The following is a 14155-nucleotide window of genomic DNA, read 5'->3' on the forward strand; positions in this document are numbered from 1 at the left end:
TTTTTCAAACTCTCCACTTCCTCAAGGAAGCGAAGCTGGGAGCGTACATCACTCACTTTGACATGCCACGGATCCTCCTGTTGCAACACAACACAAAAGTTAACAAGACGGAGAGGCCCTATTTTCCTAGAAGCGCAGCGCAGGACCCCCCCCCCCCAAGGTTAACACCCCTCAGATTGTTTTGTGACCTTTGCCGGACCTTTGACCGTCTGAATGGTATTTTGGTGCCCCATGCAGAGCACACAGTTTACAGGTGGGAGGTTCATTCAACTGAGGCAGTATACATTGACAATGTTACTTTGCCAAGAATGTTTTTTGATATAACAAGATAGTTATGTTCTTATAAGAAGAGACATTTCTGATCTAAAGATGATATTTAGTCATTTAAAGGAACTAAAACTTAACGTTTCTTTTAAAAAGAAAATGAGCAGAATTTAGTTTTTGTCATGGTGGCAGTAACTCAATGCCATATGTCATGTATGACTCTCTTTGTTTGTGTAAATATAAATCCCTCCATCATATGGGTCACACTGCTGTACCTTCAGGGCTGGCTTGCGGTGTACTGCCGTCACACTGAGCTTCTCCAGCAGCCCACGGAGACACTCCTGCGTGGCATGAGAAACCAGAGCTACCACTTCTGGAGCAACATCCGTTACTCCCAAAGCCTGTCCTAACACAGGAGTCAACAAACATCTGGCTCAAGTATCACAAGAAGAGTCAAACACACATTATAGCTAAGCTTACGTTAAAGACAGGTTGGAAACTGTAAATAGCGTTGCACTGAATCCAGGATTCGGTTTTGAACGAATATTGAGATATTTGATGGGGTTCCGTTTCCGCCGAAGCATAGAATTTTATTTTCCTACTGAACCGGACCTTACACTTGCGCTACGCTTGTCGACATAATGACGCTGCCGTTGATTACGGGAAGGTGTTAGGTAGGTGGAAAGTGAAAATAGAACTCGTGAGCAGAATAAAAGTTGTTCGACAGTACTTTCAGTCTAAAGAAGGCGCTTCAAGTCAAACTACATTTTGAATTTGCAATGCCAATTTGTCTTTTGGTGGCGAGGACCCTAAACAATACACAACATCGCCGCTGTTAAAACATTTGCGCATGAAACATCCTGCCTGTTGCTGGTAGTTGCCATGGTAACTTTAGCAAACGTAGCAATGTAAATGCACCCTTAAAATAATACATTTATTGTTGTGGCATTTGACATGGTTCAGGCCCCATTTTAAATTTAGCCTGAAACGATTTCCATGAATATACTGTATTTCCTAATGAAAAAAAATTAAATAAAATTAGTAATAGCAATTTTGGTTCTTTGTGTGTAAGAAGAGAAACTGCAATTTAGTGTAGTCACGCTGTCCACTGGTGGCTGCGACTACTATTGCGAGAAATATGAAAGAATAGCCTGCACTAATACTGATGTAACGAATGATTTGTGATCATAACGTCTGATGAAATGTGGAGTCTAGCAGGTTGGCTGAGCTCTTGTACCTGTACGGAGGATTCGGCAGAGCATTGGGTTAGGGGAGAGGAAGGGCTGGTCGTGACACGACTGCACCACAGAGCCAACCACGCTGGTCAAGATCCGGGCATTTTCCTCCCTCAAGTTGACTCCAGCCATGGAGGCGACATCATTAATGTCATCATCTTCCCTGGGAAACACACACACATACATACATACATACATATATAATTCTGCTACGTGCAGGTTGTTAAGGAATGACTCAGGAGCAGAACAGCTCATTTCACATATGTGAAGGAGGTTTCGGATGACCTTGATGACACAAGGACTCTCAATCGAGGGGAATTTCGGATTACTAGTTTACTCTCACATTGCCAGACCCTCCCCCACCACAGCACTGCGGAGGAAGGTCTGGCTGGTCCACACAGCACTCCGGAATGGGAGAAAAAGGTGCTCTGATCTAAACCAATCCTAATCGTCTAGGGTGGTGCTAAGCGCTGCATGGAGCCCCGGTGCCTCTGCAAAATAGCCTTGTGTACGCTCAAAAGTAGTTTTCCCTCTCTCTCTCTCTCTCTGTGTGTGTGTGTGGCTGGCCCACCGACCTTCAAAAGGGGACAGTTCTGAGACCAAACATTCCCTTATCATGCAGCTGCCTAGATTCCCCAAATCTGTAGAGAGTCCCACATAATTCTAGATGAACAGGTTTGGTTATTAGAGACTAGCCAAAAATTCTCGTGCCCTGACCTGTGACCTATGAATGACCCGATGTTGTCTAAGTCTACCCTTTGTCTCATCATACCACAAAATGATGTTTCCGGAAATTCCCCCACACAGGTCAGACCTTCACACTTATATTTTAGTCTAAAGATATCAACTTTGTGTATTACCTGTAGGATCCTGAACTGAATGCAAATTTGGTGGAACGAGGCGGCTCCTGAGCGAAAGGCTGCTTCACTGAAAAAGTTCCTGGGAAAAGAAAAACATCCACATTTATTCGGAGAGTAGAATTTCATTGCTGGAGTAGTCTGGTTGATCGGAGTGCATGTGTTTATTGTGCATTTACACCTGCATTTTATTGAACTAAGGACACAGGTGAATCCTTTTAAACAGTGCACAATATTAAATAGCCAAAAATTAGTGCTCTCTTTTCTATTTAATTTAAAATCAAGAATTGATTCCAAATTTGAATCGTGATACCAGGAATCACAACAAACTTGTGACATTCCCAAAGAAGCCTTTTCCTGTTACCAGTGAAGGGTTTTCCTGACGGGACCACAGTGGGTTTGGGTGGGGGTCTGCTGATCTTATAGGTGTAGTTTGTGGACTGAGCTGATGTAACTCTCACAGTCACTCCTCGGGGCTGCTGGTGGCTAACCTGCATTTAAAAGGAAATCTTTAACCGTTCTCCGGGACAAATCTAGCCTAGGAAACCAGGTTTCTCCAGTTTAAAGCATTAATTGCTCCTCATATTCATTGATAATGAAATGTTTTTCTATTATAAAATGTACACTGCACTGATATCTAGACATTTTGTTACCTGCTGGTTGGCATTGAGGTTTTGTCCTGTGTCGGAGCTGGACTGCTTCATGGTGGAAGATGGCGTGCTGAGGTTTTGGGCTGAAGCCTGTTGAATAAATAACTGGGGGTCTGCAGTAAGGCGGCGCACTGCAGGAAGACTTTTCTGATAGCAATGACAAAAAGATGAGTAGGAAAGGAGTCATGTCATCAGCCAAATTCCATTTTGCCCCTGAGTGCCTACACTCATTTTTACATGAACTACTTGGAGTTCAAATGAGTTTCATTTATCGATTTTTATGCGTACCACTGCCATTGCATAGAACTGTGACCACTGCAGCTGGCTTAGGGTTGGGCAATGTCACCTAAATTGGCAACATCTTGATGGGCGATGCACTTTTAATTTTACTCTCCCTTTACATCAATATTTTTTCTTACTTAAAAAAAGTGCCCAAGCCTGTCGGTGTCTGACAGGGTGGGGGGCGCGGCCTCACCATGGTGGCTCGCAATCACGATGTCAGTCGTCCATCGGCACAACCCAAAGCTGGCTAACTCCTTCTAGCTGAGTTAGTCTAGCGCAATTTTCTTTTGCACCAGTCTACTGACCATGGCAAACAATTCAATGTCCGATCTAACCTTCTGTTCTTTTTTCCATGTCTATTACACAGTGCGTTCTTTTACCTCATAACAATCTTTGGAAGAGTACAGACCCATTTTGCGTCATCGGAGGCATTTTTGCCCAGCGGCTGTGGATTACAAGCCAGTTAGTTCAGCATGTTTTCAACCCACCCATAGGGGGTTGGACCCAAAGCAAGTCGAGTGTCAGCCATCTTGGAGCTAAGCTAAAGCTATCTCTTTTCTTTAACTATGCTTTTCAGCAACAAACTTTTACAACAAACATGTGCATTCAAGTGTGTTGCTGAAGCCGCTAAGCCGGGTAAGGGGACATCAACGGCGGTGTGTGCGCTAAGCGGAAACGCCGAGCTATCATTAGACAACAAACTGGACTACATCCGACTTCAACAAAACTCCCAACGCAAGTTCAGAGACTGCTATGTTTTTGTTTTTGCGGAAAAATGGCTGAACAACAGTGGACCAGACTCCGCTATCTAGCTACCAGGCCTGCTAGTCGTCCGGGCACATGCTACTCTGGCGGGAAAGACTAGTGGAGGTGGGCTGTGTTATCCAACTACTGCTAACCGCTGGTGGAGTTTGTGACTGTTAAAGAACGACCATTTTACATTCCACGCAAATTCACGGCTGTGTTTACATCACTCCAACACAAGTGCTCATGCTACCATTGCGTTAGATGAACTTTACAGAGCCTATAATGTGTGTGCACTAAATGTAGCCTGTTTTTTATGTTGCTTTTATATAATGTCCTTTTAATACATTTTAATGTACGCTCTTGTTACCAGACAGTTCTCCACAGCGCTATGGAGATGGGTCTGGAGATTAGACTATTCAGGAGGTAACAATTATGTGTTGTTCTCAGGTCACCTTGAGGAAAGGCACCAAGCAGGGCTGTGGAGTCGACTTCAATTCACGATACAGCTGTTCTGTAAACTCCTCCGCTTCTATTTTCCCTTCCTGCAAGATAAAACAAGGACAAACACTTCAGGCTTTTAATACAGTTTTATATTACCTGGAACATTTTTCTTAAAGACAAGAAAATAAGCTGGTAAATTAGATGTAAAAAAAAAAAAAACACTGAAAATGATCCAACTACACATAGGAAATATGAGAAGAACAGGGATTTGCTAAAATAATCGTTACTCAAAGTCTACTTACAAGCTTTTTACCGCTAAAAAGCTAGTACCCCTTACTACTTATAGGTTTACAAGATGCAAGATGTTTTAAATTCATCTTAATACAGGTTGTTGACAAAGGTAGATCTGATGCATGTAGTACTAGTTCTTCTCTAATCCAAAAGTGATGAGCAGTAAAAAATTTAAAAAGCGGGTTAAAAACACAGACTGAAGGATTTATGATATTATTGGTCAATCAAGCCTAAAATGGACATTTTTTAATGTATTTTAGACATTAGAAGATTTAGTACTACTGTACTAAGTGAAAGCAGCTCCTGTGATGACGGCGAGCAGAGGCGTACCAGCAGACTCCGGACCAGTCCTCGGACGTTGTTGGCCATGTTGGCGGACCTGGAGTCACTTGAGGCCAGTTTGATCAGAGTCACCAGAAAGTTCTTGCACTTCTTCACACTATCCAGGGTTGCCTGTTGGTAAAAGGGCAGGCAACAACCAAGCGTAATAAAAGGTCAACTTGGTCAATTTGTGATACGCGGTTCTCATAACTACTGTTCAGCTGTTGGTAACTAATGCTTTGTTGTTTATGCAGCAACTACCTGCATTCTTTGTATCACTGTAAATTGTCTAGGAAATCTCACTCATAAGATTGTTTGGTGATTGTCAGAAATTCTATTAAAGCTGACACATACTTCTATTGGAATTGTTATTGGTATGTAAGCAAATACCTGGTAGGAAAGGTAGGAATAAAAGTAGATTATCAGATTTCTTTTTTTTTTTTCATTAACGCTGCCGAGGGTAGAAAGAAACGGGCAAATGCGTGTGAAGAACGCCCAATAGGTTTTTGCTGTGAAAATGAACTGTGATCGGACAATCCTAGAGGAGACGCAGAGTCTAGTTTTCTTTCAGACAACTTATGGGAGAATATGCTGAAGAATTATGGAATTTTTGAGTCACCAAAAACAAAAAAAAACACAGCTTTAACTGCTAGAATGTACATGTAAAATTACGTTGTTGCGGAACCTACGCAAATTCTCGGCACGACCCACCCTTCAATAGCATTCACACACTAGTATTGGCCAGCAGTCCATGCTTACACACTGTAGCGTAACCCGATTTTTTCAGGTCCTAACCCCTGACCAATCGGCTATCCTAACCTAAACCACTCAAGGTCAATGCCAACCCCCAACAAATCGGGCTGTATCGTAGGGCAGGACTTGCCCAGAAGTTACGTGGGATCCTTAATAACTTGTGGAGGAGATAGGGTCCCTGTTATTGTACTGGCCAGGTGCTGCAGTTTCAGACTGATAGTTTTGCAGACAAGTGAAATCCAAAGTCAGAATGCAGGTCAGGGCTGGGACCGGTCAGACTCACCTGACTAATTGTGGTTAGCGGTTCCTTTTTGGTTTCCGTAACCACGGCTTGAATGCGATGCTGGCTCCCCTGTTCAGACGCAGCACTGAGTGGTGGGACTACAGCTGGTTTGGGAGCTACACCAATCACCTGAAGAAAACAATATAATCTTTCACTCAAAGAACATAGAAGCAGATCAAAAAGGGCAAAGGATAAGGCCATATGTTTATTTTCTAGCAGTCCGATTGCTGATTTTGCAGAAGGTCTCAGGGCCGAAACACTGTCAGAATAAATAGAGAAATGCAGAGGAGCAAGAGCATTGAGCCCTTACTTCTTACCTTTATAGGAGGCCTTCTGTCATTTTTATTTCATGCGTAAAACCAATTTGCTTTTAAAACTTGCAATGCTCCCTTGTATAAGGAGCTCTCTGAAGATCCACAGGTGCAGCGACGTGCTGGATAACTCATAAAAATGAGGAAAACCTTTAAAAGTGCCGCAAGGCTTAGAGATTAAGTCGCTGGTCTTTGTCTTTCCCTTGTTCTCTGTCAGCCTTCTAGTACTGCCTAATAAAAGGCAGTAATCCCTTTCCGAGTGACTTAAACCTAAGCAACTACCAGTCTTTATCTTTCTATCTTCCTGAATAATTTATTATTAGTGATGGGTGAAGAATAAGTGAAGGAAGAAGGAGCAGTTCTTTTAAATTTATATCTGTCACAAGCAAAACAAATGATAGCAATATCATGGAAAAACATACACAAAACAAGTATTGGTAAATGGTTACAGGAAGTATGTGTATTCTTAGAAATAAGGATTTATTCTCTAAAAAGGAAAAAAAAAGGACATACGAATTTGGAAAGAGTGTTGGATTGGGGGAGTGCAAATGAGGATGATTGATGGGCTTCTACAGGTGAAACTCAAAAAATTAGCATATGGTGCAAAAGATCATTAATTTCATTAACTCAACTTAAAAGGTGAAACTAATATATTATTTAGACTCATTGCATACAAAGTGAGTTATTTCAGGCCTTTATTTGATATCATTTTGATGATTATGGCATACAGCTTATGAAAACCCCAAATTCAAAATCTCAGAAAATAAGCATATTACATGAAATCAATAAAAAAATGATTTTAAAGACAGAAATGTCAGCCCTCTGAAAAGTATAATCATGCATAAGTACTCAGTACTTTGTTTGGGCCCCTTTTGCTTGAATAACGGCCTTACTGCAGCGTGGCATGGATGCTATCAGCCTGTGGCACTCCTGAGGTGTTATGGAAGACCAGGATGCTAAAATAGTGGCCTTCAGCTCTTCTGCATTGTTCGGTCTCATGTCTTTCATCTTTCTCTTGGCAATTTTCAGGTCAGGAGAGTTTGCGGGCCAATCAAGCACGGTAATCCTATGGTCATTGAACCAGGTTTTGGTACTTTTGACCGTGTGGGCAGGTGCCAAGTCCTGCTGAAAAGTGAAGCCAGCATCTCCATAAAGCTTGTCTGCTGAAGGAAGCATGGAGTACTCTGGTTGACGGCTGCGCTGACTCTGGACTTAATAAAGCACAGTGGACCAAGACCAGCAGATGACATGGCTCCCCAAACAAACACAGACTGTGGGAACTTCACACTGGACTTCAAGCATCTTGGATTGTGTGCCTCTCCCTTCTTCCTCCAGACTCTGGGACCTTGGTTTCCAAATGAGATTCAAAATTTGCTCTCATCAGAAAAGAGGACTTTGGACCACTGAGAAACAGACCAGTTCTTTTTTTTCTTTAGCCCAGGTAAGATGCTTCTGACGTTGTTTGTCGTTCAGGAGCAGCTTGACAAGAGGAATACGACATTTGAAGCCCATGTCCACAAACCGTCTGTGTGTGATGGCTCTTGATGCAGTACCTCCAGCCTCAGTCAACTCCTTTTGAAGCTCCCCCACACATTTGAATGGCCTTTTCCTGACAATCCTCTCCAGGCTACGGTCATCCCTGCTGCTTGAGCACGTTCTTTTTTTTTTTCACTGGGTCAGCCAGTGGCCGATAAATGCTGCCGATTTATTTTGGCCGATATGCGCTGGTTTTAAACCTCTATTTGCTAGATAAAATGTAACCCTAATAATTCATTAAGATAGACACATTTCTCAACAAAAACATATGTTGTACACTTCACCAACATGCACTTGTATACTTAAATTAAAAACAATGTAAAAAACATATATTGTATAAATTAAAAACAAAATAGGTAAGAAAATAAAAATAGTGCACTTAGCATTCATCAAACTTCTGAGAACACAAATCTGCATACACAAAAAATCTTAGTGGATCTTCACTTCTGCCCTGAATAAAGAAATAAATATATATTATTTAGGGCTGGGAAAGTTAACGCGTTATTATTGCGTTAACTAATTAATTAATTAACGCCAACAAATATTTTTATCGCGCGGTAAGTTGTTATTATTTCTTTATTATTGTAAAAGTTTGTTGCTCACAGTCTTTGTAAATACTGCAATTGAATTTTGGTGTTGGATTTTCTTATCACGAAGTACTTCCAGTCTGAAATATCACAGTTGATCCCAGTAAATCACTTACTTAGTGGGGGGGGGGAATTAACAAAGGCAAGAAACGCCTACAGATGCCATAGTGACGTGGATAGCTACAGACTGCAGGCCGATTAGGAGGACATCGGTCTGAGAATCACAAAAACCACGGCAGGTATAAGATTCCCTCAACACGCACCATCAGACTCCCAGTTGTAGGGAAAGAATTATCTTGGAGTTACAGTGCATTATACTGATGAAAAGAGGGCGTTGCATTCAAGTGCTCTGACTGTAATGAAAACAGAGGAGAGACATTATGCTGAAACATGCACGGGACACTTATTGAAGTTGCACAGCAGTGGAATGTGTCAAATAAAGTCCCCGCAGTTAGCACAGATAGTACAAATAGATATGAAATATGATCACTGCTGCGAGCCTTCTGCCTTTCGATCATGTCCCCTGCTTTGCGCACGGTCTCCAGCGTTTTGTCACAGTGTCTCTGCTTTACAGCGCGTTGGACAGTGTCCTTGCAAAGTGCAGAAAAGTTGTGGGGCAAGTGCTGCAGAGTTAGAGCAACAACAAAAGAACATGGACAGAAGAAGTTGCCGATGAAGACGTTCCAACCGGATGGAATTCAACTCTGGACATGATAAATACATTGCTTAAGTTGAGATGTACACTAAATATTTTATTTAACTGCTACTTTATAAATAAAATGCTGGTAAGTTTTTTGCAGAACAAATGTTAAGGCACTTTTGTTCACATGGCAGAACATCGCACTATATAAAATTATTTTAAACTAATTTATTTCATTTTGGAATTAATCGGGGACATTATGCGATTAATCGCGATAACAAATTTTAATCGCTAACCAGCTCTAATATTATTATTATTAATTTTTTTATAAATTGGCCGATGCAGATTATGTAAACAATGCCAAACATTGGCCTCTAGTACATATCCGTATTACGTGAATGTTTTCTATGTGTATGATTGTTTGGTTAAAAACAAATCTTTAAAAAGTGTTACAAAATTTTGGTAGGAGTATTATTCTTAATGATGACTATTTATGATAATCGTGGTTGATTTGCAGTAAAACTTCTCGTGAGCGTGCGCTACATGACTGAGCTTTTGTACCTTTACCACAGCGGTCTTCTGGACTGGTGCAGGCTGGAAGCTGGGAGGGGCTGCCATCCTGATCACTGTCACCTTCTCGTTACTTTTATTTCCAGATGCTGCAGATACCTGGGTTCAAGACATGACAGTGGGTCGAGACCGCAGGGGTGAGGATGAGGATATCTCTACAGTAGGGCCAGGTACCAAATTGGTGATGGCGCAGTGGATACAACCCATGCCTTTGGTGTGGAAAATGTGGGTTTAATTCCAACTGCGATACATCAACCAATGTGTCCCTGAGCAAGACTCTTAACCCATAGTTGCTTTGGATAAAAAGCGTCAGCTAAATGTAATGTGATACTTTTTAGGCACCGACAGAGTATCAAGAAATGCCTCACCGTTTACTACCCGATTTCAATACCTAAGGAGTAAATCTCATCAGCACCAGTGAGCCAATCAGCACGCAGCAAGCTTCTACCAAGATCTAATAAAGTCTGTGATTGGCTGTCTTACGTTAAATGTCGTAACGACACTCAAGAAAAGCTTGACGTTACACAGAGACGGCTCACATAGTAGGAGCTGAAAAATACATAAAAAAATCTGTGCAGCAATGTTGTAATTTGTTTTGTTTTTTATAAAATTGGCAGTAGAATTCCCCGCCACTGTAAGGTGTAGGTGCCACACCAAAGCCATTCAGGGCAGCACCTACAGCCGAACCAACCTAACCAAAAGACTTTCCTCAGATACGATGTAGTTGGATTTCTTTAGTAAGTTTTGTCTTTAACTTTTATTCGATATTTATAATCTGCTCCAGCTTCTTAAATGTTTTAGAAACATATATGGTGACAATAACGGTCCAAGTGAGGTGAACAAGAGACACAAAACTAGCAAAGTGTGTGGCCTTGACCAACTGCCACTTTGCTCGTTTGAAAGTCATGATGTCTCTCTCATGGGTGGGCCAAATTCTCTGGGCGGGCAAAGCAGAAAAGGGGGAGGTAACCTTGCCTCTTATGACCTCGTGAGGGTAAGATTCCAGATTGGCCCAATTGAGTTTTCATTTTCTCAAAAGGCAGAGCAGGATACCCAGGGCTCAGTTTACACCTATGGTCATTTCTAGCCACCGGGAGACCATAGGCAGGATGGGGGGACGCATGTTAATGCTAAGAGACCTCAAAGTGAAAGTTTCATGCCATGGGACCTTTAAAAGAAGGACGTCTAAGCCCCTCGCCAAATATGCGCATCTAAGTCTTCCACAAAGTGAGGGAGAACACGGAAATTGGTATTGAAAAAAAGTATTGTTTAGGAACCGGTATCAAAGTCACGGTATTGGAATCGGTACCAGTATCAAATCTGTCTTAACGATACCCAGCCCCTACTCTACATTACTCCATCTAATAAACTCAAAGCAGCAACACACACACATACCTGTGGGACAAGTATTCTAGGCCCTTGACCACCAACGCCTCTCTGTCCCTGCTGAGCCTGTGCCAAAGCCTGCTGGGATACCAGCATCAGCTGACCACTGTCACTGCGGATCAACATCATACCTGCCACAATCAGAGTCAAAAATCACTTGCTGTCATTCAAGAGCTGCAATTTATGATTATTTCCATTGTTGACTGAATGAGTGGATTATTTCCTGGATGAATGGATTAGTTGTTTGATCTCTAAAATGTCAGACAATGGTGAAAAATGGGATCAATGTTTCCCAAAAGCCCAAGATGACAACCTCAAATGTCTTTTTATGTCCACAACTCAAGATATTCAGTTTACTGTTGCAGAAGAGAGAAGAAACACATTTAATAAGAGAAGTTCTACTTGTTTTATTGACTCAAAGCGATCAATTGATTATGAAAAAAAGAGTAGCCTATTAGTTTAAAAGTTCACAAGTAATATATTCATCTTTGCGTCTTATCTAATTAATGAATTAATGAATCATCTAATTAATTGATGATTTGTCCTGAAAAGAGAGTGCTGGGTAAAGTATACCTAGTATGTGTCAGATATCACAATATTTTTTCACTACGATATTGTAGGATTAACTATTGTGCTTTCACAAAAAATAGGCCAAATAGATTTTAGATGAATTTCCATCATCATTTTGGATTTAATGACTAAGTTGGTAAAGGCAAATAGAACAGCTAGAACAGTCTGGTAAATTCAGAAAATGATTTCATTGTACATGATGTGATCGCGCACCACCCCTCCCCCATGCAGTTGCTAATTAACCAAGTAGGACACATGTATTAGGACAGCATGATGGACTCTCACAAAAAATACAACAGAAGCGTGTTGCAGCTCACCTGCTGGTATCTGGATATTGGTTGGGAGCTGTGGGGAAGCAGCGTGGGGCAGCCGAGGGGCCACAGTGACTGTCTGTGCCCCTGCTGCCCTGGGTACAGTTATCACCACTGTCCGTCCTGGGGTGGGGGTCTGTTTCATTGGGGCCACCTGGCTCAAAGCTGCTTGTGTTACCTGTGGTTGGCTGGTAGCAGACACTCGTCCTGGGGTGACCACCTTTGATACCACCATGACAGAAGGAGAGGAAGTCTGACGCCCTGCAACAACTGCAACTGCACAGGAAGGAGGTAGGGGACCATGCCCAGTGGAGAGGACTTTAGGTGGGGGGGCAGAGAAACAGTCACCCTTTGAGCCGCCTGCAGCAGTGGCTGGGGGTTGCACGGCGGCGATTGGTCCACATTTGGCTGGGACCTGTAATACCTGGACTTTAGTAGAGGTGTCTCCAGCCCCTGCTGCCCCGCTGGACTCCACCTTTGGGGCTTCAATAACCACTTTATTTGTGGCCATAATATTTCTGAATGGAAAAACAATGGGATTTTATACATAATGCAAAATGTATTAAATACAAAAGCAAGAGTTTGATTCCAAGTGCTAAAACGGTATTTTACGTTAGATTAAGCCAAATTGTACCCCATTGAAAAAACATTGCATTTACAACGTCACAACGGTAAACCCAAGGAAAAGTGTAAGCTGGTGTCGACAGAAGGCCCGTTATCATGAATAGACCGTAGGCCTATTTAGGATTTAACCACTTTCCTAATTGTGTATTTTAAATTTCCAAATTTCCAAACTTCACGTAAAATAAACGCTGCCCAAGTTAACAAGCAAAAATATTTAGTATTTGTAAAATTTGACTTCTGTGTGTTTTCTGTTTGGTAACTTCACATGTTACAACGTTAGCGTTAAGTGTTTTAGCTGTAAACTAGCTAGGTAAGACATTGCAATTTGCTAGCTAGCTATCTCATGCAATATGAACATTAACGTGACGGCTAACGCTAAGTGTTTAAGCTGCTTTAGACAACTGAGATAGGTTAAGCTAGTTTATGAACGATAACGTTAGCTAACGTTTTGCGTGTCGTATTGCTCCGAGCTTTTGAATGGAGTTAAGCGTTATTTAATCCAAAGAGAAAAACTTTTCGATTTAAATAATTGTTGAGGCGGCGTTCGCTGAAATCGACCGAGTATACTTCAGGAGAAAAAGTCACGAGCTCACCTGTTGTCAGTGATTTTGTGGCAGCGTGGTGCCTGAACTCATCCTGGACCAGTGCTGCGTTTGGGACACACAGGACAGAAGGACGCACCATGATTAGCTACGGCTGAAGGAAAATAATACTGAATGATTTTATTACAATATCGATACGTTGAAGATGTGTGACAGAATGAAATGTAAACTACAAAAAAAAACTCAATTGAACACAATTAGTAGTCAACTTTAACTGTAAAATGACCTAGAAGTTCTTTTCCCGCCAGCAGATGACGCAATTGCGTCGTTTTTCGTTGCTCAGCATTTCAGAGGAGCTTTTTGAAAAGGTTGGGGAACACTGAGCAAGATTTTTTTTTAAGGAAACGTGATTATATAGCCTACTTACCATTTCACCTTTTTTTGTATTGTATTTTCTGTATTTTGTGTTGTCTTCCTTATTTCCTCTTTATATACTGAAGTGCCTTTCTTCTTGAGTTTTATTTTTCTCGATGCCGACTTGTTCAAACACTGTAGGCCGCCTATAACATCTTTGTAAAAGATTGCAAATAAAAGAAATGATAACAGAAAATTAAAAATTAAAAACTCAAATGGTTGGGAAGTAGCCAACCCATAATCATGAATAATTATTTCTACGGCAAAAGGAAAATTACTCCTCGAGAAAAACATGTTTGTTGTCATGTTAACTTTTTGTACTGTTTTTTTATTTTGTTATTTTTTACATTCTTCTTTTCTCACTGTGTTTATTTAAGTACCCTTTTTCATATGTTTATCTATTTTGTTATGTAAGGTTGCAATACTCATTGAAAGGATATGACCGCCTCATTTATATAGTATATCAGGGGTCATCAACTATATTTGTCAGAGGGCCAGAATTTTACCAGACAGTCTCCTTGGGGGCCGGACCCTTAAATA

General features: G+C 41.4%; 1 protein-coding gene across 1 annotated transcript in view; it reads right to left on the reverse strand.

Moving 5' to 3' along the window:
• LOC117950871 (transcription initiation factor TFIID subunit 4-like) overlaps positions 1–13509 on the reverse strand; it is a 17750-nt gene extending 4241 nt beyond the window's left edge. Inside the window, exons 1-13 of the mRNA XM_034882262.1 lie at positions 13253–13509; positions 12042–12553; positions 11164–11285; positions 9760–9867; positions 6125–6253; positions 5098–5220; positions 4488–4577; positions 3010–3153; positions 2721–2847; positions 2360–2438; positions 1502–1662; positions 540–670; positions 8–77 (exon numbers count right to left, since the gene is read on the reverse strand). Coding sequence (XP_034738153.1) covers positions 8–77; positions 540–670; positions 1502–1662; positions 2360–2438; positions 2721–2847; positions 3010–3153; positions 4488–4577; positions 5098–5220; positions 6125–6253; positions 9760–9867; positions 11164–11285; positions 12042–12546 — 1789 coding nt within the window. The 5' untranslated portion in view covers positions 12547–12553; positions 13253–13509. The remainder of the gene's footprint in view (positions 1–7; positions 78–539; positions 671–1501; positions 1663–2359; positions 2439–2720; positions 2848–3009; positions 3154–4487; positions 4578–5097; positions 5221–6124; positions 6254–9759; positions 9868–11163; positions 11286–12041; positions 12554–13252) is intronic.
• Between the last annotated feature and the right edge of the window lie 646 nt (positions 13510–14155).

This window comes from Etheostoma cragini, chromosome 9 (assembly GCF_013103735.1).
Source record: "Etheostoma cragini isolate CJK2018 chromosome 9, CSU_Ecrag_1.0, whole genome shotgun sequence".
NCBI classification, from domain to species: domain Eukaryota; kingdom Metazoa; phylum Chordata; class Actinopteri; order Perciformes; family Percidae; genus Etheostoma; species Etheostoma cragini.